We start from the raw sequence: 24,612 nt of genomic DNA on the forward strand, positions 1-24,612 counted from the left end.
AAAACGAACACGGAATACAAAAGTGATTAAAGAGATAAAATTTAAGCTGAAAGAAACTAAAATAAATCCTCAAATATAAGTATTTAAACCTTGACAATCCAAACTCCATAAGTTTAACAACTCGGGAATCCATCTCTAGTGGACCCCTAATAAAATCCCAAACTGCATGGAAGAAAACTGAAGATAAAATCCAAATCTAACATCTGGAAAGAAGTCCTACGTTGTCGGTAGAATAGAAGTCTGTATTTGCTCTGCACGATCAAACTCTAACCCTGGAACTGACGAGTACCTGAAAAATATAAGGGTGGGTCAGGCCCATATGCAAGTCCTGATCTACTACAATCCAAATAGGAATCCGATACGCAGATACATACTAGAAAGACTCAACAATATCTAGAGTAGTCCATATATGTATAAGTACACACTATAGGACGCTCACTAGTCCAAAGAGGTCTGTCTTAGCCTGAATAGAGATACTATGCAAATCGCACATACTGTGGTCATGTGTATCTAGACCTACCAGGAAACAACACCTCTGTCCAGCAATCCATCCTAGGCAATATACGCACCCTAACCATGGTCCTGAGACTCAAGCTCATACCATGGCACATATAATAAATATATAAAGTCCGTATCCTCATATTACAAAATATCAACCATCTGAAAAGTGGTTTGATAAATGTAAAGCAAATCCATCCTGAAACCATATTAAGTCATTCAATTATTTGATTGATATGACACAAGTAGGTGATGGACTTAACTCATAGGGTTAATCCATACCTTAATCCAAATTTGGTAGGATCTAGTGTTTGACTAATCCATACCTAGTATGTCACCGTCCCATACCGGTACATACAAATTCTCCATATAGCATAGTTATTAAAACAACACTATATAATCAACAACCATCCTCCAATATATGCATTGGTATAAATTCATACATATATCAATATTAGGTATTCACTACAGAACCTAAATATCATGCTCCAATCATTTAAACAGCTAGAATAAGACATAGCATTTGAATCCTCCAAAACAGCCAATAAATTGATACATATTAAACAAGTTAAATGTCAATTTAAATCCAACTAAGTATAGATAAATATAATTAATTTACCATACTTATAACACAGTAACAATATAGGGTTATATATAATTGAATTATATATAAAAATTTTGCCAAGTTCCAGTTATATAAACCTAGCAAAAATAGTGCAACGTATAGCCATTATTTGATCTGTTCATTGCTCCTACCCTTAAACCATTATGGTATTAAATGTTTTAAACATTTATTTAAGTCCCTAACATTTAATTACATCTCACGGTAGCTTTTAAACGGCTTCAGAAAACACTGCACAGCCAAATAACCCCTTAAAACCAAATATGTGCGCAATAAAGAGAGCAGGCTCAAATTAAACATTGAGCCTGCTCAATTTTCCACTTGGAGCCGGCTCCATTAGCATTGAGCCGGCTCCAAACAAAGATAGAGCCGGCTCCTTTGCCTTTGAGCCGACTCTAAGGCTTTTTAGAGCCTGCTCAATCCCCTTCAGTAGCCTTTTGCCCGTTCTAACTTCATCTTCTCCAGCTCCGGTGATTACAGAGCCTCTGAGGTGTTTCTAAAACTTTGTTCTAAGTTCAAGCTCAGTCCTAGGCACATATTAAACCACTTATATTCAACTAAAACATGCATGGAACACAAGCTTTAAAGCTACGATTACAAAACCTCTGTTGTCCAATTTTAAGCAAGTTCCAACAGAAATTTATTTCAGTTTAATTTAGTGCAACTAAATCATGTTCTAAGAATTTGTTCTAGAGTTCAAACTCAGTCCCAGATTAGTTACAAGGCATCAAGTCGCATCCCTAATCTCAACCATAAAAGCTTAATCGTAACCCATAAAAGGAAACAAAAACAGAATAGTAAGATCATGCAAAACAATTAATTCACGAGATTAAACATAAATTCCTATATGCACAAAACATATTATTATGTTTATTTACAACCGTTTTAGCATTTATTAAATCCCTGGAGTCCAACTAGTCATGCACAGAACACGAATTAACGAGAGGGAGAAGAACAGAACTTGCCTTTGAATTTCAGATTTGAAATTCTAATTCACCGTCTCTGTAAGCTATGTTCGTGTCCTATACTGCAAGTCTGCTCCTCCAATGCCTTGGTTCAACCCCAAAAACACCTCTCCTTCCTCCTTCTTGGTCCAACCTTGATCTAAACCTCCTCTCTTTTCTCTCTCTGTATCTCACTATTCTTTGTAGAACTCTGTTACGTAAATAGGTTTTATTGAATTTTCTAAAACCCTAAACCCACATGCGATTATATTTATAGACTTAAACATTAACCCTAATCCATAAATAACTTGACCCATTGAATATTCTAGGTTTAAAACAGTGTTGGCTAAACTAGAAACATAAAACCCTAAATTTAGATAAATACAATAAAATAATTAAATTAAAGCAAATAAATAATTAAATGCCCTAAAACAATTTAAAACAATTAAACCACACCAAAGAAATAAACAAATGCAATTTAACCAATTGATTACATAAAATACAATTTAAACAATTAATTAAATAAAAATACTATTTAAACAATTTATTAAATTTCAGGACTGTCCCTTTTAAAATTAGGGGTATTACAGGACTCATTTCACGGGAAAAAACTATTTTCACGTGTTTTGTGCGTGAAATTTTTTTGGGACAAATAGACCGATGCGGAAACTAGATTTTCTCTTTCTTTTCTTTTTCCTTCTATCCAAACTCCAAAAAAATTTAAAATTTTTCTCTTTTCTTTCTTTTCTAGTTGATTCCACCTAACCAAACGAAGCCTATAAAGTCATTAGAGACATTGCCGAACAACAATTATATATTCCTCCAAATAAAAAAAACTTAGAGAATTTATGCACTCAGGAAATATGTGCACGTGTGTATGTATGTGTATGTGTATGTGTTTGTGCTCGGGGTTGCTTTTGGAAAGCGATGTTTTGTTTTGGAAAAAAAAAACCACTAAAGGGAGGAAGTAGAAGATTTTTCAGTGTGTCTACTTAGTGGGATTTGAACCATCAAAAGGAAAATGATTCATAGGCCTAGTAGTTTTAAATGGTCTTCCTTAATTGCTTATAGCTGTAATTAGTTGACATAAATATTATGATTTATTTAAAAATGAAACTTTTTGTGCTTGAAATTTATAAGATTTAAAATAGAATTGGAAATCATATAATTTGAAATTCCAAAATATGATGTCCTGACATCCCATTAAAATTGGTCAAATTTAATGATATTTATAAACTACTTATCCCGTAAGTTATTAACTTACCTAACTTGTTTTTTTATATAATGAAATATAATATTACAATTTCAGTTAATAAGGATACAGTGTTAAAACAAATATTTCCTTTATAATTAAATTTCAGTTTATTACAAACTCCTATATGGAATTTTATTTTTAAAAGCAAATATTTTTTTATAATCGAATTTCAATTTATTACCACAAGAAAAAAAAAAAAAAAAAAAACAGATGGACTTTAATTTCAATATCTATCAAATTTCTTTTCATTTTTTTTTTTTCTCTGGTGCAAAATAAAACAACGAATTCATTTTATTAAAATGAGTGACTATTTAAGATTTGAACTTATATGTAGTTGTACTCATAACAATAAATTTTATTTTATTTTATTAATACTGTTCTTTAATTAAAAGTGTGGTGCTCCATGTAACAACAAGAAATATAAATTCAAATATTGTTATTCAATTAAAAAAAATACAAAAATCTTCCAGCTAAATTCACACAAATAAGTGAATTGCACAAAACTTCCATTCACTTTATGTGGGTATTTTTGGTAATAAGTCAAAAATAACTATTCCATTTGTTGAGATATTTGTTTGGCAAAATTTTTTAAAGGAGTGTTTTACTGCAAAATGTTACAAGTTTATTTTAAAAAAAAAACACAATCTAAAGCTCATACTACATATACATTTTTTAAATAACATTTTCACTTATTAGTCAATCAACCATGAGAAGAAGTTAACATTATTCTCCTCTTCTTTATTTTTTTAAACCCTAGTTCTATTTAGTTAGATAGAAATAGCAAGAAAATATAATAAATGAAAAATGAAAAGAAAAATGAAGTGAATGAAAATTAAATTAAATTTCTAGATGTATTTGGTTAGGATGAAAGTTTATTCAAGAAAATTGTAAAAAATATCATATTATATAGTTTAGATACCTAAATTATTCTTATTTTATAAAAATAATAAAATAAATAAATATGTCGCCCCAATTAAAATGTAATCTCTCCCACCCATCATTGTAACTAAATAAAGAAATATGTCACCCCGATTATTATTTCTACATTATCAATTACTCCGTATAAAAATTTATGATTGAAATTATTGAACTGGTTTAAATAAAATAAAATAAAAAACAAAATAGAAGAGATAAAAGAATAAAAAAGCGAGGAATAATAATAAAAAATAAAATAAAGTCTCTCCCTCCTATCTTTCTAACCGAATAAAGAAATTTGTCATCCCAATAATACAAAGGGATTATTACATATAAATAATGCTATTGGGCATATTTATTATTTGATTGAGTAAAAGTCTAATAGTTTCGAAAAAATAAAGTTGACAAAAATGTAGGCCTGGACATGAACAAACAATGTTCATTTGGTGCCACTTTTGGCACATCGATTGTGCACAAAAAATGGTATCTCTGTGCTCAAAACAAAAGTGGTACTTGCATACAAAAAAATTGTACATCATCAACCTTTTGGCCAAAAAACAACACTTTTTCACAGCTACATTAGCATTTTGGGCAACTTTATTTTTTCGAAACTACGAGACTTTGACTCTATAAAATAGTAAATGTGGGTGTTTAACATCTTTCCACCAAATTTTGGGTTGGTTAGGTTAAACAAAATTTTTTATGAAAAGTGAAAGTGAAGTGAAAGAAAGGAAAATCAAGAATATGCTTGGTTTGTAACTATAAAAACAATTTACTTTTTCAAAAAATTGAAAACAGAAAATTGTACAAAAAAAATTATGCTTAGTTCACATTACTGAAAACTATTTTATGAAAATTTAGTTATAAAAGGCATATTTTTAGAGAACAATCTTTTTATTGTTATCTGAAAACTATTTTCTGTTTTTGGAATTCGTCAGAATTGTTTTCAAAACCCTAAGTTTCCATCACACAGGAATTTTTTTTGAAGAAAGTTGTGAGAAAATTTTATTTTGTTAGTTTGGATAGTATGAAAAGGAAAAGAAAATGATTCTACTTACCAAAAATACCATCTAAACCTCTAAATTACACTATTTTTATTTTTATCAAATTATATATGGAATGGAGAAGAAAATAAGATACCAACGGGCCAGTGCCCTAGCGGTATCACCTCTTACCTCCTAAAGAGAGGCACGAAGACGAGAAAAAATTGATCGGGAATGATGATTCTTATTCTATTCCACTTTCTTTTATTCCATTCCATCATACCAAACTAGCCCTTACCATCATCAACCCTTAATCATTATCAATTATGAAAAAAATATTTTACTAATCTCTTGCTCCCAACCAATAGTTATCTATATATATTATATCAACTCTTAATCATTATCAATTATGAAAAGAAATATTTTACTAATTTTAGATCTCACGGAGGAAAAAAAGTGAAAAAAATAATTTAACAATAAACAAATTAAATTTTGAATGCACACATAAAAATACAAATAATTAAATTAGTAATACATGTATAAACTTTCTTTTCGTTTCTGGCTACTTGAAGGAATTTGGGATAGAATTGGTTAAATTAATAGAATGAAATGTACAGGCTCCATTTAGAAAAAGAAAAAAAAAAAGGTCAAAAAACTTATTTGGTACAGTACTATATCTATGATTAATCATAAACAATTCCCATTTACAAAGCGGTCTCAAATCCATCTATCCATCCATTCCACTTGTTCCACCAAACGGAGAATAATTGTTTGTTCGTCCAAGAAATCAAAGGGAGCCTAATTCCATCGAACATACGCGTCGGATTCCGACAAAACAAAGGTTGTGAGCTGGGGGTTGTGGCCTCGTCGAGGACACACATCATCGATCAACACCGAACACGACAGAGGAAAGAATTCGACGAGTGTAGCTAAAATTTCAGATAAATCCACGAGATGAATCTGTACGCACACGACCTATCTTTCTATGATTTCGGCTTCTCCGATCCCACCATCATCGACTCTCTGTCTCGCACTTCGTCGATGATCTCATCTTCTTCAACAAAACCACCATCAATTGGTGATAATTATGAGGATTATAAGCCCCCAGAAAGGCCGAAGAAGACGACTAGCCCTCCCAAGCACCGTCACGATGGCACTTCGCCTCTGCCTTTAGGCATGGATTGGAGTCATCCTCCTCGCAAATGGGTAATTTTATTTTTTATTTTAATTCAAACCTAAGTGATTTATCATCGCACTTGAATTGTATATCTCTCGATTGTTTGATTTATGGTATTTTTGGGTTTTGTTGAGTTCCAGTTCTGGGTTTTGTTGCTGATGATTTTATTTGACCCCCTGGAATGCACATAGTTGTTGTTGGTTTTGAATTTATTTTCTTAATTTTATTTAATTTAATTTTTTGTAGAGCTTTATTAGACTGAATTTGAGACAAAAGGAAGTATAACTTTCGGTCACTAACAAATTGGAGCATTGTATTTGTTGCCCCTAAAAACTAACTATTGACGGAATTGATTGGAGTCCCATCTTTATCTCCATCTGTTCCAATCTATAATCTACATTGATTCACGGTAGTATGGATGATTGCATTGCAGGATAAGTAAAGCAATATTTAGAAAAAAATTGAAAATGTAATAAATGTCAATATGGTAAACATTGTTTGCAATAAGATTGTTGATTGACCTAAGTCAAATGGGTTTTACTACACCTGAATAATGGTGTTGTAATGGGAAGGATGTCGGGTCTGTTTGGTTCCATTTTCAGGAAATAATTTTCTATCCCTGAAAAACAAAATCGGTTAGAAAACTTGTTTAATTGATTTTTATTTTTTTTAAAATTATTCAACAAAAACAAAGTTTAAATATAACAATTTCATAATAACCGTACTTGTAGTTTTCTGAAACTATTTTTATTTTAGAGAATTAAACCAAACAGACAAGTATTTGTGCAAAAACTGGTGAATAAAAATCTAAAATAATAATACTAAAAAAATCCCTCATTCCAAGAAAACTAATAGCAACAAGAGAATAAGAATTAAAGCACGATAAAACGGCAAATCCTTGGCTTGTTTGGTTCATTTCTCTAAAAACAGTTTCAAGAGTTTTGGCAACAAAAATATTGTTTTTAGAGAACTACAAAGTGCATTTTTTAACTCAATTTTGATCAAATTAAAAAAAAAGTCAACTAAATTGATTTTGAATTATTTTCTATTTTGTTCACTTATCCCTAAAAATAGAAAAGTATTCTTAGAAAAATGAACCGAGCAGGATCCTTGTTTATTAGGAAATTTAGAATCTGATGTAGATTGTTAACCTAAAGCACTTCCATAAGGTTAGCTGTCAGAGGGGTCTTGTCCCACATCGGATCCAGGAGGGGAAGAGTCTGGGTATATACGGGCAGGTGGGTGTTGCACTACCTAACAACAAAAGTTTTTGGGTCAAAGGGTAAGCGTCAAACTCGTTACAGTTGGTATCAAAGTCAGGCTTAGTCCGTGATCCGGTATCATGCCAAGCGCTTGGCCAGGAGTTGTCCGGGTAGGTAGGATGGTCCAATTGCAACTAGGGTGTTGCGATTTGGGGGGAGTCCTACATTGGATCCGGATGGGGAAGAGATTGGGTATATATGGGCAGGTGCTGCATTGCCCAACAACTTAAGCTTTTGGTTAGAGGCAAGCGTCCAACTCGTTACAGTTGATATCAGAGTCCGACCCAATTCTTAATTCGGTATCACACCAAGCGCTCGACCAGGAGTTGTCCGGGTAGGCAGGATGATCCAATTGCAACTAGGGTGTTGCGATTTTGGGGGAGTCCCGCATCGGTTCCGGATGGAGAAGAGATTGGGTATATATAGGCAAGTGCCGCACTACCCAACAACTTAAGCTATGGGTCATAGGGCAAGCGTGGCATGTTACTCTAGTCTAGTACACGATGCTCCCACCAATTCCATTACGGGGTTTGGGGAGGGTCAGATGTATGCAGCCTTATCTCCGCTTGGAGTGGCTGTTTCCGATTTTGAACCTATTAGACTAAAGCATTGGGGTATCCCAAACCCTTCGGTTCAAGCATTGGGGTGCCCTTATTTATTTGTTTTTTTTAAAAGAAGCATTGGGGTGCCCAAAACCCTTATGTTCTGTTGCTCACTGGTATCTCACTTACTAATTTGAATCTATCTCCTTATAGTGTTCAATTAGATCAACCCGAGAAAGAGAGAGGATCTGAGGAGAAAGCTAGTGACCAAAATTGAATTATTTACTAGTGTAATTTCGGGTCAAACTGTAATTTAGAGAGGTAAATGGAGAAGAAGAAAAGTCACAAGAGTGGTAAATGAGGGGGGTAGAGAGAGAGAGAGAGAGAATCAATATAAGAGGGGATGTTAAGAAGGGGTTAGGGATTAATAGTGGAAACATCTAGAAGCAAGAGAACCAGAATGAGATAAAATGGTAAAATATGTTATATTTGAGGGAAGAGAAAGTCACCGAGAGTAGGAGTAGGAAATGGCGGAGAGAGTAAGAATGGAATAAGAAAGTGAGGAAAAATTATGGTTGGATTTTAGATCCCAGGTATTATAAGATAGGAAATTATCACAGAAAAAGCCAGATACAAAAATGTCACTGCTAGAAGAAGAAGGGTTTTAGCAGATTTCATGTGTAATAATGCTTTATTGATTCTGCTATACCATATAGCTGCAATTTTAGTATTCTTCTTTCTAACCTTTTACCATTTTAAACTAGGGGGGAAAAACCCACCTATCCGGTTGTTGCTAATCGTGTCTTCATATGCCAAAGAACCAAGCATATCATTGCGGATATGTTCATTTGTTTTAAAAGTAATTCTTTTACTTGGTGAATATAAGGTCTACAACTATATGAATATTGTGAAGCATGTCTATTGAGTTTATTAACAAGCTCAATACTTGTATTATTGTCTTAATGGTTTGAGTGACATATTCATATACTTGTCAATATGAAAGCTATTCTTTTGTCTTACGTAAAACATTTATTTTCTTTTGATATAGGATGGACGGAACTCTGTGTGGCCACATGATCCTCACACGGGGTGGAGTTATTGTGTCACAATTCCTTCTTGGATTATTCTACCAAAATCAAGAGGTTCAGATCCTGTGGTGGTACGCATTATTGTTTCTTTTTCAACATACTTGGTGGTCTTCTACTTTCACAAATATCCATTCCTGCATCCAGTGTTACTTGACTTTAGACATCTTTATTATTCTTACATTAGGTTCAAAGTCAATTCAAGTTAGTAATTTTTTTTAAATATCTGGTTTTACTCGATTTATATAGCTACATCTTTGGATCTATGCTTGATGTGGTGAACTGCAACTTGAAACAATAATCATTTATCCATAACATGATGTGGTTCTTTCTATCTCGTATGTTCACATACACATGCAAAGAGCACTACTTTCCTTTTGTATGTCGATTATTTATTTGTAATGCACTTGTACACAAGTAACATTAGTGCTTACATTTCTATACTAATATAAAATTAAATGTTTTTCAAAATGCTGTTGTCCCAAAGGAAGGCAACACTACTTGATCGTTTTTGTATTTTAAATGCTTGATCAACGGAGTTGTGTGTAGGGATGACAATTTGTCCCGATTTGTCAGGTTTCTGCTCCTCCCTTCCCCTACTAGGACGGGTATGGGAAGCTTACTAATTGAGATATGGGCGGGATTGGGTAAATGAAGCTGAACTCGACTCAAGAAGGGAAGGGATCAGGTTTAATAGTAATTCATCCCACCCACCTCTCCACTTATATAGCTAAATTACTATGATTTTTTTTTTTTTGATAAGTATATAGCTAAATTACTATGATGTTTTATTTTACTTTTAGAGTATACCTTGCTTTCCTCTACCATCTGGTCCCTGCGTCTCTTAACTACCTGAGCATTTCTCAGCTTCTTCACCATCTAAGCATCTCTACCTTCTCTGTTCCCGCTGCGGTTCCACCACTCAATCGGTTCTGTGTCCTCTGCCTATCCACCATCTCTCTGCCTTAATTTCTTCTGGTTTTTTGCCTCTTCGAAGTGTTTATTTTTCATTATTGTTTGTTTATCTATTGTAGGGTTTTTGTTTCTCTCTCGTAATTTATTATTTTGATTAAATGGACTAGGACAGGCAGGAATGGGGCTATAATCGGTGATGTTAAACGGGCATAGGATTTGGAGTACAAACCCATCCCACGTTCGGGATGAGAACCGGTTGGTGTGTTAGATGTGGGGATGTTTGTTAGAGGGAGAGAGAGAGTGAGAAAAAATTGGGTAGAATTGAATATGCCAGCTTTAAAAGGGCCAATTCGGCCGTTCGTCCCTGATTTGGTCAAGTCCCTCTGAGTCTATTTTGTTTTTGGTAAGTAATAGTTTTATCAAAGAAGAGGAAACATGACGGGTGAAAGAGGGGCAAACCTCTCTATGCATAGAAGCTATAGAACCTCAGAGAGCCTCAGCAAAAGCTATACATGCATTAAGCTCGGTCAAGGATAGATACATGTAAATGAATTTCTAAATGAATCATGTCTAGATATTCATGCAGTAATCTTTTTTAATATCCTTTAATGAATTTATAGACACGATTCATTTCGTGAAATGAAATTTAAGTCGCTGCCAACTAGAAAAGTTTACTGAGTTTTACCTTTCACTACTTCTTTTACCACAAATGCACTAAGATTTTATCATAAAAATCATTAAACAAAGGATGTCAAGCAATAAAATCATTGAAAGATATTTGAGAGAAGTTTTTCAGGGTTCAATTTGAAATCTTAAATGGCAGTAGCAAAAAGTTATGCCTTATTATTCTGAAATGTCTAACTACTGGTGGAGCTTTTTCTTCTATTTTATAAAGTAATAGCAATGTTTTAATTATATAATTTCTATATAGACGGTTTTTGTGATTGAGGTAATAGAGTTGGTCATATTGTTATAGAAATTTGTTTACCACTTATTTTTTTGTGTAATTGTTTGCGATAATATACCTTGCTACTCTTTCTTTGTCGTTTTGAGCTTTTTGGCACTGTCTCTAGTAAAATGAGGTTGAGTGAGGCTTTTCTTTTAGTCTTTGCAATGGTGAAAAAAAAAAAAAAATCTCATTTTCTGTGTTAACATTCATATGGAACAGTTTTACAGATTACAAGTTGCTATACAATCACCAGAAGGGATCACGTCTACTCGAGGAATATTACGAAGATTTAGTGATTTCTTGAAGCTGTTTTCTGAAGTAAGTGTTAATGCCTTCTTCAATATTTCCATGAGGATTGTCCAATGTCTTACATGTTAGTGATTTCTTGAAGCTGTTTTCTGAAGTATGTGTTAATGCCTTCTTCAACATTTCCGTGAGGATTGTCCAATGTCTTACATACGAGTATTATGGATCATTTTCCTTTCTTTTATCTTTTTTTTGAAATAAGTAAACCTAAGTGTGCAGTCCACTTAGAATTTGGTGATTCATTGAATTTAATTAATATTCTGAGAGAATTTTAGTTTTTCATCTGACATGATTGTGTGTGGTTGAAAGAAAAAATGCTCATTTTGGTTTGTGCCTGTATTTTACAGCTCAAAAAGACATTTCCTAAGAAAAATTTGCCCCCAGCTCCACCAAAAAGGCTTTTGAGAATGAAAAACAGAATGCTTTTGGAAGAGGTAGGCAACTTTTTGTTCCTTTGTTTGTCTGGCAGAGTTTTCATATAGTTCTGCATGATAATTACAATGTCAGTCCTTGATTTTTTTAGAATTTATAAATGATCTAGTTGTCCTTACAAAATTAATTGTAATAACCATTAAAAGTGCGACTATTGATTATTTGAGTCGCTTAACTGGTTGTCTCTGTCCAAAATCTTTTATATGTTTATATTGTTACAAGAATAGATATCTCCCATGTCTATGCTTTTTTGTCACACCAGTGTTGGCACTTGAAGGTAATATAGTATCCTAGCCAAAAAAGAACGAATTTTTTTTTTTAATAAGTGCATGTTGTGTGGATATATTTACCTTTTAACCATTGTGGAGGTAAGCAAAGTCAGATTTCTGTAAAAGTTATGTCTTAAAGATGAGCAAGCACCTTCATTCCCAAGCTTGGGAAGCTTGAAAGAAGCTAATAACCAAATGCCTACGGTTTGTCTGGAAGAACCATTTGCATTTAAAATATTGCTAAAATTGATGCACGGTTTAAATTATTTAGGTGAGATCCTTCAAAGTTTTTTTTTTTTTTTTTTTCAAAAGTTGATTAGACACATTGTGCTTGAGGTTTTAATTTTTTATTATTTTTTGACAGGTAATAAATATACACACACACACACACACACACACACACACAGAGTTGAGGTTGAGGTATAATGCTATATGCTGAAGAAAATAGTTTTGATTTATGAAAAAATTAAAGCAAATTAAATGCGAATAAGAGGTTGGGAGGGAAGCTCTACAACTAAGTGTTTAAGATAAGTCTAAAATTGAAAAAATGGAATGTAGTTTCTACAAACTAAGAATAAAAATGAGAAAAGTTTTTTCACAAGGAGGGAGATATTTGAGATAATGTTCTTAAAATCAAAGCATAATAAGTGGAGGCTGTTTTCTGCATATTGTGTGATTGATGTATTCCTCTAAAGCTGAAAGGTAGCTTCTAGAATAGTTACTGTACTAAACATTTCTTGTTAATTGGAATATTGGAAGATTAGGAAACAGTGTGTTTAAATATGACTTTAGTGGAAATGCGGTTGTTGAGATGGATGTGTTGTAAAACTAAAAAGATAAAACTTAATGTGAATACATTTGCAATGGAATTAACATTCCTTGGAAATAAAATGAGACTAATCCAGCTTAAGATGGTTTTAGCATCTGCAATGAAGACTAATTAAAATGTAGGAGAGACAGCTCTACTTTAGGTAATGATAGGAGAAAAATGAAGACCAAAATTAACATGGGATTGAGGCAGTAGCATAGCATGTAGTTTAGCTGAAGTTATAGAGTTGGAGTGGAATAACAAATTAAGATTCATGAACCAACCCTTAATAGTTGGGATAAGGTTCTGTTGAGTTTAATTGACTTGAGATTGTATGCTAACATGAAGTCCACTAGGCTATATTGCATGATTTTCAGTGAATCTTGTCTTGTAGAAATTGTATATGTGTGGTGAATAACAAAGATCTGTTTATGTTACCTGGACTCTTAGTATGCACGAGATAAAGTTTTTGACATGTCTGGCTAAACATGCACGTGTAAAAATTCAAGTTTTACTGTACAATATATGTAAAAGCACCATTTTATCCAAGGAAATAGAGGAAGGGTATTGAACAATATGATCATTAGCCGTGTTCCCATGTCCTTGGCTTTGCATTTTTTAGTATTAAGGACATACCAGACAACCAGGGTGAATCACCTATGTTTTGTGCAAACGTTAAAAATGTTGAACAAATATTACTTCGTATTTAACCATTGTGGAGAAAAAAAAAATTGCATTGCTTATTAAACACGAATGCTATATCTCAATAAGACAAGTATGGAGAGTTGAATTTTAGCTTAATTAACTTTTAGTTGCAGAATTTAATAATGGAAGTTGACACATGGCTATTAGCTTCAAGTATCAATTATCAAATGATACTGATGCATCAGGAAAGGGATATTGGTACAAGCAATCTGGAATTCAGCCTTCCCTTGAATTTTGGAGCCTATCATGGAGTATCGGTCAACACTTAAAGGGGATCAGTTGATTTCTGGTATTTTTTCTTTTCAGTCAGTAATCAGTATCAGCAGGATTGTCAGATGAATTGCTGACTATAAATGTGGTTTGAAACCTTTTTTTTTTTTTTTTTCTCTCTCTCTCTCTCTCCACACAGGTCTCTTCCCATACCTCAAGAGGTATTTCCTTCCTTTGGTTTTGTTATGGTAAAAAAATTGTGGTTGCATTTATTATAATCCTGGAATTTAAAAGTGTGGAAAATACCAACTTAATTCAACTGAAGAAAGTCTTAATTAGATCCAAGTATATGTGATTAGATCTAGAGACTAATAAAAAAGGCAAACCCAGCGCAGGAGGCTCCCGCCTTTGTGTGGTCTGGGAGGTCAGGTGTACGCAGCCTTACCCCTCCGCATGCGGACAGGCTGTTTCCTTGTTTCGAACCTTTGACCTCCCAGTGGGCTCACCCTCTTCTAGAGACTAATTCACTGGGAAAAACAGCCAAGAGATTAGGTTTGTTTTAGTTAACGCTTCCCAATTCCCTGCATTGATAGTCCCAGCACTAGGACTTTATATATAATACAAAAGGAATTGAACTCAACTCAACAAGGTATTTTCTCAACTACTTGGGGTTAGCTACATGTATTTTATTTTTCCATTATTTCGGTTTAAGGAAACAGCCTTAATCAAACCACATGTTACCATATCTTTCCTCACACACCCACTTTGCCCTATGGGGACTTGAACCTCGACCTTCTACTTTGGAAAGTGAGGAAGCACCACTAGACTACAACCCTTGGTTTTCCTTACTAACCCATGCTAATTTTGGTCTTCCCCTTTCCCTAGGATTACCCATAATTTAGAGATATAAATACTCTTATCAAGGCATAACTTAATAGTATTTGATTCTACAGAAATAGAGATTCAGTACTGTATCAATTCATAACTTAATACCGCATCAATAATCATGATGCTTATTTTTGGAAGTCGCAGAGAATTTGTTCTATCTCACTGAGTAAATAGATGCCTGCTTATAACTAACGGTATGTGTAGCTCTATAGAGAGCTGAATGGTGAGATAGAATACGTTCAGCCAAACCTGTCAGTAGGATTTAAGGCAGTGTTTGGTTGGATCAAGTTGAGAATTTTTGCAGTATGTTTACAATGGATGTCAATATTATGTTACTGATGACATTTAATTGGGTCCATTATTTCTAAATAACTGGCAAATCAGCTGTTATTTTATCAATAAAAAATTGTAATAATATCCTTAAAATGGTTAGTTTTATTGCAGCGAAGGTGTTGTTTGGAGAATTGGATGGAGGAACTACTATCTGATATTGATTTGTCAAGAAGTGCTCCAGTGGCGATTTTTCTCGAGCTAGAAGCTTCTGCAAGGTCGTGTACGTGCCTCCTTGCTGCATCTTAGAAATATTATATATTTCCTTTTTGGACTTCCACTTAAGACATGTTCCAAAGCAACCTGTACTACAAATGAATAAATAAATCCGAAGCAACATCATATGAGATTGAAAAAAGAAAAATACAAACACCATATCGAAAATGGTATATTTTGTTAATGCATTCTTTTGGTATTGTGATTCTTTTCTGCAGTTTATGATTCAAATCAGCAGGTTTCAGATGTAAATTCTTCTGCCAGTAATATGGCTCTTGCATATCAATTCCAACCAAGCTCAGATGTTTATTTGTTTGGTGGTAGTTCATCAATCGCATCAGATTTTGGCCACACTTCTACGTATGAAATATCTGAGCTTGGAACACCAAGCCATGGAAGGGATGTATATTCCGAACTTGGCATGGAGAACACAGCATCTGACCAAGAGTTGGCTGGCACAATAGAAGCAACTATTAATGATAAATTGTCTAGTAATGTTAATGGCCAGTTTATGGGAGGATTCATTCAAGCAAACCAAGAAAGGTTTTCTCGGCATAAAATGCATTTCAAAAGAGATAACAGTGCTGTAGACAGGTATAGAGTTAATGAAAATAGTTCTCACACTGAATTTCATAACGAGGATGAAATGGAGCTATTGTATGAGCCAGAGAACCATAAGTTTCGTAGTCATGTTCGGAGATTGTCAACTGGAAGTGTTGGAAGTGATGTAAGTTCTGTAAGAGCTAGTGAAACATCAAATTCGGTGCTGGCAAATTCAGTTTGCGATTACTCCCTTGACCTTCCTGAAGGTGTTGAAGCTTCAAGAACCGTGAATCTTCTTGGTGTTTCAGATTTACAGTTTCCAAGTGACTTATTAGTTGCACTTCCATCAGATGAACGGCATAAAATGAATAGGGTTCTTATCACCATGCAGCGGAGACTAGCTACAGCAAAAACAGACATGGAAGACCTTATAGCAAGATTAAATCAAGAGGTTGCTGTGAGACAATTCCTTACAACAAAGGTATAGTCCAACACTAATCTATTTTTTCGTATATAATTTTAGAATCTATCTGTTTGATTTCTAAGTGGAGAACATACTTTCTATTCTTCCTCAGTTAGTAGGGTCAGAATTGGATTCTTCAATAGTTTGGTGGACTCATTTGGTAAAATAGGTGTCACATCACCTTCATTTTATTGAGTTCTATTTTGGTGGAAAATTGATTTTTCCAGAATATTGGTTGATCCATACCAATAATTTACATCAGTTGTCTTCTTTGGTAGAAGAATTGTACTGGTCAAGTTGAAAATATGTTCTTTTGATAGGTACTTTGTCATTTACAATGGCAGTGATAAAAATTTTTAAAAAAATTATCAATTATTTTTGTTTTGATGTTTTTTTTTTTTCCTCTGCATTTTTGGTACTTTCTCATGAAGTATTATTGTTGTTGACAAAGGGATAAGATAGGGTTGTCAAGTTCAATTTTTTGCCATTCGCGACCATCTTTCTGGTTAAAGTAATAAAGATTAGACTGGTTTTAATTTTGAAAGTGCAACCACTTTTGGTGATTTAATGTCTTCAACTTGGTCTACGTTATATTAGTGAGGCAGCTTTAGACTTGAAAACATATGTACCACATCCACATATTGGCACATAGTGTTCTGTATAGAAACTTAACAGTTGAAATGGGTGTAAATCATATGTTCCGGGACCTTAATATTTCCTTACATTCAGGTTGCTTTTACTGAGCATTTTTAACCACTTAATGTCTATGAGTTTTAACTGTCCGAGGAATGATTGCAAACATATGGCTGTGGAAAAACAATTGGAATATAGTTAGGCTTATTAGGGTTTTGTATCTGGTACAACTCTTCCTAAGAACTTGAATCCCCCTCTCTCTAAATAGAAATTTAAAATAAGCGATTTGTTCACATTGGACCATATGTGAATATAGTAACTTGTGTTCCGGGAGGCACGCAGCTCATTGTAGCTTTCTCAACACATCAATTCCAAGTCCCTTGAATATAGTAACTGGTGTTCCGGGAGGCACACAGCTCATTGGAATGAACTGTTGCTCCTATGACACTATTCATGAAAATCATGATTTCCAAAGTGACATTGCATGGCTGACCTTTACTTAATTTTACATTTGGACTTTCTTACTAGATGGTTTAGATCTTCACTCATGTCCCTACATGTACTAGCTGCAATGTGTTATTTTTTTAATAGTCCAACAAGATTCTCTTGTAGAAATCTGTAAGTTTGTAGTAGCTGTAGACTTTGCTGGACAACTCGCAATAAGTACTTCTCTATCCAAAAGGCATTTTGCTTAAATAGGGTAGACCTTGAACATGTTGCTAGCAAATTCCATATATGACAAGTCTTGTGTTGTAACTCCCTATTTTGATGTCAATGTGTGTTATTGTGATTCAAGCTGAGTATCTAGATCATTGAAAGCTGCAATGCAAAAGCAAGAAAGATAAAAAAAAAAAAAAAAAAAAAATGTATATAATGAAATTTAGTTTGCAAACACTTGGATTTGTTTAGATGTTTTTGTATGGTATTCTTTTGGAAAGTTTTAAGTGTTCTAAAAAAAGTGCAGAAAAGTTGCACTGCTACATTTTTTATCTGGGAATCTTCTACCTGGTACAAAATTTACTTCCACCGGTGCAATTTTAGTCCAACAAGGTGTAAAAGTGATTTACTGGAAAAGTTGCACTGGTGCATTTTTAAATTTTTATTTTTATTTTTTTTAAAGCAATTGCAACTCACTCCATTATGTTCTGTACTGGTACAACTATTTTTCTACCGGTACAACCTGTTCAGAATTTAAAATTTTCAAGAAACTGCTTCTTTTTCATTGGTTAATTCATGCAAGAATTCCCAACCAGTTTCTATGGCTTTTAGTCCAAATCCTAAGGACTTTGTTATGTAAATACATATTTTAACACATAATTACATGACTGCACAAGTATTCACAAGCGAGAGGGTTCTTGAAGCAATTTTCAAAAAGTTCTATGTTTCTTTGAGATTTTTTTTGGGTGAGCTAATTTGCTTTGGATCTTCTAAAGCAGTACGTAGTATGTGAGTTATACTTTGTTGTTCTACATGGTGAATCTCAGAATTGCGAAAATGATAAAGCAGCAGATTTTCATGACCTGTGGAGACTTCACTTTGAGAAATTTGGCATACAATTACTGAAGAAAAGAAGTGGATTGCTAGATGGTGATCTTGTTGACATGGAGAGCAGTGGACTGATGATTATGGGAGTAGGAATTTGGACTGCTTGGGCATATTTTACGTCAGGGGTGGTGATTTTTGGGTAGAGTTCGCATTTGCAAGGATAGTTGTACTCTTTTATCTAGAGTTCGCATTTGTGAGGATAGTTGTACTCTTTTATCTTCTAGTGACTGGTTTGCTTGGGATGGATTTTGTTTATCCCATTTGGGTTTTCACATACAAAATCTGTTATTCTTCTTTTACTTGGGTTTTTATACTGTTTGTCTGGTTATCATTGTGTGATTGATTAGTTTGAAATTAAGATTGATTTATGTTCAATCAAAGTAAGTCGAAGACCTATTTACCTCCTCTCTGGGCTTGCTTTAAGGTTTTGAATCACACTTTTGGGATTTCTGACTGCATAATTTTTACACGTGGGACATGATCATGTGCTCTAGTAGGACTTGCAGCAAATCTACAATGGTGTAGCATGGAAATAGATTTTCCTTTATGAAAAATTTATGTCGGCCAAGAATTAAACTGATTTGGTAATTTTAGATCATTAGATATGTATATCTTGTTTTCCACTACACCTAATTGATTTGAATTGCCCGATGCAATCAACTTCTAAGCATCTTAACTTTGTGATACGTGTGGATTTCTTAGGTAGCACCAGTTTATTTTTGGATCTTCAGGAAGAGCTTGATTTCATTATATGAGGGGGCATTGCTTTTTGCATTAGGAAAAGTTTGGGATTATGGGCATGAGGATTGCAGGTTTTGGTTTGAGAACAACCCCTTTGTGCAAAATAATACTCTCTGTCCCACAAAAAGTGTCCACCTTTCCATTTTTGGCTGTCCCAAAATAATTTTCCCAATTCAAAATCCAATGTACTATTTTTTTAATGTTCCTAATTTACTGTCCTTGCCTTGAAGTTATAAAAGCAATTAAAGTTTTAAATAATACCTCATGTGGACCCACCATAGAAGGGTATATTTGAAAATTCATTCCCTACCGCTATAATAAAAAACATTAAAAACTACACCCTTAAAAAGTTAGGTTCCCCAAAAGGGACACTTTTTATGGGACGGAGGGAGTATCAATTATTAGGTCTCTTCCCAGTCTCCCTCTTTTAGCCCCCATATAAGCAAGACCAGCAATTGGCAATGCCATTTTTTATACATGATTTCACTATGTTAGTTAATGAGATGCTTTAACTTTTCAAATACAAGAAGAAGAAGAGTAAAAATGAATGTACGTTTTAAAGATCTTATGGCTATTGCAGTAAATTGTCAGAACAAAGATGCTTCACTATATGCTTTTACTTGCGTTTGACAATTTATGGTTACAAATATTGAAATAAAGTTTTGCAATCCATTTTTTCTCTATCATACTCTGTGTTCTATGTTTTCTGCTTGCTACAAGAGTTGATGTGGATAAGCAGTGCAAGGCCCAGAAATTTGAGATATTTTACATGTACACAAAGTACTCCTGAATGTGAATGTTCTGATTGATGAAGAATAAATTAAACTTGTTGTCTTGGTTGGGTTAGCCATTATTGAGGCGGCTCGGTCACTTAGCCAAAGTCTAGATGCTTTGTCTATGCTGGACCTGGATTGCATTTGTACAATGAGGAATCTGTCAAGTAATCTGGATTAATTTACGACATGATTGGAAGATAAAGCTGAAGTTTATTCTTTATTTTGTTCCTTTGCAGTTACTCATCTGTGCAGTTAACTCAAGTGCTTAGGATGTTTGGGCAATGCCGCAGTTACTATAATATTGATTGAAGTTTTGAAATTCGTAGAGCATGTTTTCAGCAATAAATTAATGAATTCTTGGTCTCTAAATAAGCTAGTTGTTTCATATTGTTATTAGCCATGCAATTTCAGTTTTTTGATATTATCGTGCAGTGGATATAATTGACTTACGAGGATCTTCTCTTTACAGGTCAAAGATTTGGAAGTGGAACTTGAAACTACCAAACAGTCTGGTAAAGAAAATCTGCAGCAAGCTGTTCTAATTGAAAGGGAGAGATTTACTAGGATGCAGTGGGATATGGAGGAACTTCGGAGAAAATGTATGGAGATGGAGCTGAATTTGAAGTCTGAACAGGTTCTAATTTTTCTGATTCTCATCTAGATACTATATTAGATTTTTTGGGTGGCCAAATGATGTGCTGGAATATTTCAGGATGAAAAGGTCCGGATAGAGTCCACAAAAGTATCCATCATTCAGGAGAATGATGTGCTCCAGAAGGACTTAGATGTTGCGAGGGAGCAGCTGGAGAATTTGCAGAAATATTTTGAAGAGTTGGAATTGAAGTCAAAGGCAGATCTTAAACTCCTTGTCAAAGAAGTTAAATCTCTTCGGAGTTCTCAGACGGATTTGAAGCAAGAGCTTAACAGATTGTTGAAAGAAAAATTAGAAGTAGAGGTATTTCATTTCTTAACTAATCCACCTGCTGAATTTGTTAATTTATTGAGTCCCGTTGTTGATCTTAAAGTTTAGATCCTAGAGCTCTCAAATTGCTTTTCTTTTGTAAATGTCTATCTAGATAAGAACAAAAGAAAACCTAAGAATTTTTTTCTCATGATGAAGTACCGTTTAGTTTGTTAGTTATATTTGCCTGGATATATTTGTTTTGCCGAGTATTGTGTTTAGCTTCTCTATTCTATGTAAGATATGATTTTTCGATTAACTAACTTTTTTATTATTTTGTCTTAATATATTTTGAGTATTGTCATAGCCAACCCCAAGTAGTTGGGAAAAAGGCTTAGTTGTTGTTGTCAATTGCTTCTTATTTTTCGTGTCTGTAATTTGTTTCTCTGACGAGTTAAATGAGTATTAATATATCCCGCTGCAACTTTCATATATCAGAGGGTTATGCAGAAGGAAAAGCAAATAGGGGAACATGCAAATGCTGCTAATGCAAAATTGCTGCATGAATGTGAAATTCTTCGCAATCGACTTGAAGAATGCAGTGTTAATTTCCTTATTGAGGAAGAAGATAAATTGATCATGGATACTTCATCACCATCTGATGCTATAGATCTCTTGATAACATCTGATAATCGAATCGGTCTTCTCCTTGCAGAGGTATGTTTTATGACTTCTTTTTTCTTTCTTTTTTAAATCCTTTTTATCATACTTAATTTTGGTTTACCCGTGTCATGTTCTTCGTTTCTAGATTGATTCATTAAAAGATTGAACTTTTGAATTAGGAGAAAGAAGAAAAAAAATTGAACTTATGGTTTTGCATTATTTGTTTTGTTTCTTTCTGATGATCAGTTTCAGTTGTAGGATGTTCTCTACATTTGCTTTCTATCAGTGGGCCAACAGTTTAAACTGTGATGCCATAGATGAATGAGTTGCTCTAGAGAGACTGAAAATTATAGGTTGACTGAATTATCTTTAACTGATTGGCTAAATGGCATCACAATCCGTGCAAAGAGGTGCCCACTCTTAAGCTCCACATATGAATTGGCTCATTGCTGCTTTATTTGCTAAATGTTATATGCAAAAGTGAGAGTAACAAAGTTGAGCCCATAAGCACCTAATGCAAGGAAGCTTAGGACCCATTTGGCATTGTTCCACCTTGTGATGGGCACTTTTTACACTCAATTCCGGTAATTACCTAATGCTTGTGGGACAGTGGGACTGCATGTGCCCAGTGTTGGACCATGGGGACTAAGAAGTCTGACTCCACCATTGTCGGCAATATATATATATATATATATATATATATATATATATATATATATATATATATATATATATTCTTTTTCAATAAATAGATTCTTTCTATAATTACCTCTACTTGCAAAAGTTCCAAATTTGAGCTTTAGCTAAAAGCTATGCTAAACCAAAATCTCTACCACCAAAAAGTACTAAGTTTTTGTTGTCCAACACATCTAAAAGAGTGTTCAAATTAAAATCACTTTTAATTTGTCCAACAGCAATGCCCAACGGGCACTTGGACCTTTTGGCCAATTCTTTTCTTTGGGAAGAGTACACAGAATTAATCTATTATTCACCCACTGAATGCATGGAAGCTTAGAGTTCTTACCTGAGTGAGGAGTAACTCAAAATTAATCTATTATTCAACTGTTATGATATCCAATTACATTGGTAAATACATGTGTGCAACAGAAAGGGGAAGGGATGGGAATCCATTTTTTCAGGTGTAGCTATACTAGAGTAGTCGGCCTTGTTATGATATCCAATTACATTAGTAAATAAATTTTGCACACATGTATTACAAAGGAATTTATATACTAATTGAATAAAAGTTGGCAAAAAATTAAGATGATCATATATTATACGCGAAAAAGTGTATTGGATACATTAAAATTAAAAGCATTGAGAAATACATAAAAATCGAAAGGTCTAAAAATTAGTAGGACTAAAATAGTATTTATTAGATGTAGATTTAATAGTGCTTTGGAAAATGATAATATAACAATTCAAGACCAAATGATTAGTCAAACTAACTGTTTCGGATGTTAGGACCAATAATACAAGAGTGTACAAAGATAGATGATGATGTTATGTGTAAGATTGGAATAGATCTGACAAAATGGGGGCAAGTTTAGTAGTGTCTTGTCAATTGTGTGATAGAAGAATATCAGTAAGTTAAAAACGAAAATTCTATAGGATTAATATTAGCCCAGTTATCTTAATATGAAGCAATTGTGCTGGGCATTTGAATGGAAAAAAAAAATGCATTAATGTTAGCTAAAATTAAATTGTTGAGATGGATGATAGAAGTGATTAGAAGATATATGATTAATAATCGTTGTGTGAGGGAAAAATTAGTTGTTGTGTATCTATTAGTGATAAAATAAAATAAAGGAGATTGAATGGTTTATACATTGTAGACCTATGTATGCACCAATAAAGAGAAGGAAGATAAGGTTTATAAAAAGTATTATAAATGAATTAAAAATTAAATATAATTGGAGAATTGGCTTACACAAATAGAAAAGAAAATTTCACATGCATGACATACAAATTATACAATACTAGTGCTCTAAAGATGTTCTAGCTCAAAAAAAAATTATGTCTCGACATTCATGCTCATTCATTCAGTCCCTTTTTTTTTGACTTGTGTACGTAATGATGAACAGGCACAGCTACTTGCTCAAGATGTTGAGAGTGCTGCTGCTGCTGCAGCTGCAGCTGCTGCTGCCAATTCTAATATCAATGGTGGCAGCGTGAGGACAAGAGATGATGATTTGAGAAAGATGCTAGCGGATGTTTTCGTAGACAATGCTAGACTGAGGAAACAGGTCAATTCTATTGTCCGTTGTGCTCTCAATACGCCTGACAGATCCGAAAAAGATGATGAGGAAGAAACCCCTCCAAGAAAAACTGTTCTAAGCAAATTTTTGGAAAGATAATGGGGACTAATATGTATCTATTGTTAGAAATACTCCATAATCTTATAAAATAATGAAAGCAGTTGCCCGTGATATATATTTGGCAGGTATATCTATACTATACCGCCTTAACTATATTTGTATGTATATTAATTTCTAATAAAAATATAAAAAGTTATTGAAGACCGTCTTGTATTTACTTCGTTTAATGGTTGGAAGTTATTACATATCAGGAGGCTGCACTTCAACGGATGGGATGAAAATTGTTTATACATGTAAGCAGGAGTTATATTTTTCTCTTTTGTTTTTTCACAGTCCAACGGTGATAATTTTTTCATCGAGATGATTAATAGTTCTAATGGAAAAATGCATGAAAAACCTGTGTAAACAGCATTTTGAATATTTTTTTTCATCAAATGCACACCAATTCAATGATGACATAAAAATGTGAGTTAATACTTGATGTGTGCGTATATGTATGTGTGTGTGTGTGTATATATATATATATATATTACATATATTTCAATTCACAAAATTCAACTAGTTCAGCTCATGCAATCGATTGTGCTCGCTTAAAAAAGGATCATTATCGTTATCAAACAATTCAATCTATGAGACACAAGTCTTTCCCAACAGTGCATATTAGGCTGGTGCTCGCTCGAAAATAGGCTCGGGATTGGCGAAACTGGTTTACGTCATT

At 33.7% G+C, this 24,612-nt stretch overlaps 1 protein-coding gene across 3 annotated transcripts; it reads left to right on the top strand.

The window, feature by feature from the left end:
- Nucleotides 1-5,803: 5,803 nt before the first annotated feature.
- Nucleotides 5,804-24,111, top strand: LOC132282829 (PX domain-containing protein EREL1). 3 transcript variants are annotated; one of them, XM_059784634.1, is made up of 10 exons: nucleotides 5,804-6,423; nucleotides 9,247-9,357; nucleotides 11,367-11,465; nucleotides 11,801-11,887; nucleotides 15,210-15,318; nucleotides 15,530-16,335; nucleotides 20,482-20,646; nucleotides 20,725-20,967; nucleotides 21,412-21,630; nucleotides 23,661-24,111. In XM_059784634.1, exons 1-10 carry the CDS (start codon nucleotides 6,172-6,174, stop codon nucleotides 23,931-23,933), a joined length of 2,364 nt encoding a protein of 787 aa, XP_059640617.1. In that variant the 5' UTR covers nucleotides 5,804-6,171; the 3' UTR covers nucleotides 23,934-24,111. The 3 variants fall into 3 exon arrangements, with proteins under 3 accessions (XP_059640617.1, XP_059640619.1, XP_059640618.1); XM_059784636.1 differs by lacking the exons at nucleotides 5,804-6,423; nucleotides 9,247-9,357; nucleotides 11,367-11,465 and adding an exon at nucleotides 11,528-11,550; XM_059784635.1 differs by lacking the exons at nucleotides 5,804-6,423; nucleotides 9,247-9,357; nucleotides 11,367-11,465; nucleotides 11,801-11,887 and adding an exon at nucleotides 14,006-14,098.
- The last annotated feature ends 501 nt before the right edge of the window (nucleotides 24,112-24,612 follow it).

The sequence above is a fragment of the Cornus florida genome, unplaced genomic scaffold, assembly GCF_030987335.1.
Source record: "Cornus florida cultivar Cherokee Brave unplaced genomic scaffold, ASM3098733v1 CherokeeBrave_3.0.0_Hap2_Chr11, whole genome shotgun sequence".
NCBI lineage: Eukaryota > Viridiplantae > Streptophyta > Magnoliopsida > Cornales > Cornaceae > Cornus > Cornus florida.

Coding starts and splice junctions, on each gene's coding strand:
- LOC132282829 (XM_059784634.1), top strand. CDS start 6,172: ATGAATCTGTACGCACACGACCTATCTTTCTATGATTTCGGCTTCTCC. Junction 20,647..20,724: donor TGAATTTGAAGTCTGAACAG/GTTCTAATTTTT, acceptor GGAATATTTCAG/GATGAAAAGGTCCGGATAGA. Junction 20,968..21,411: donor AAGAAAAATTAGAAGTAGAG/GTATTTCATTTC, acceptor TTCATATATCAG/AGGGTTATGCAGAAGGAAAA.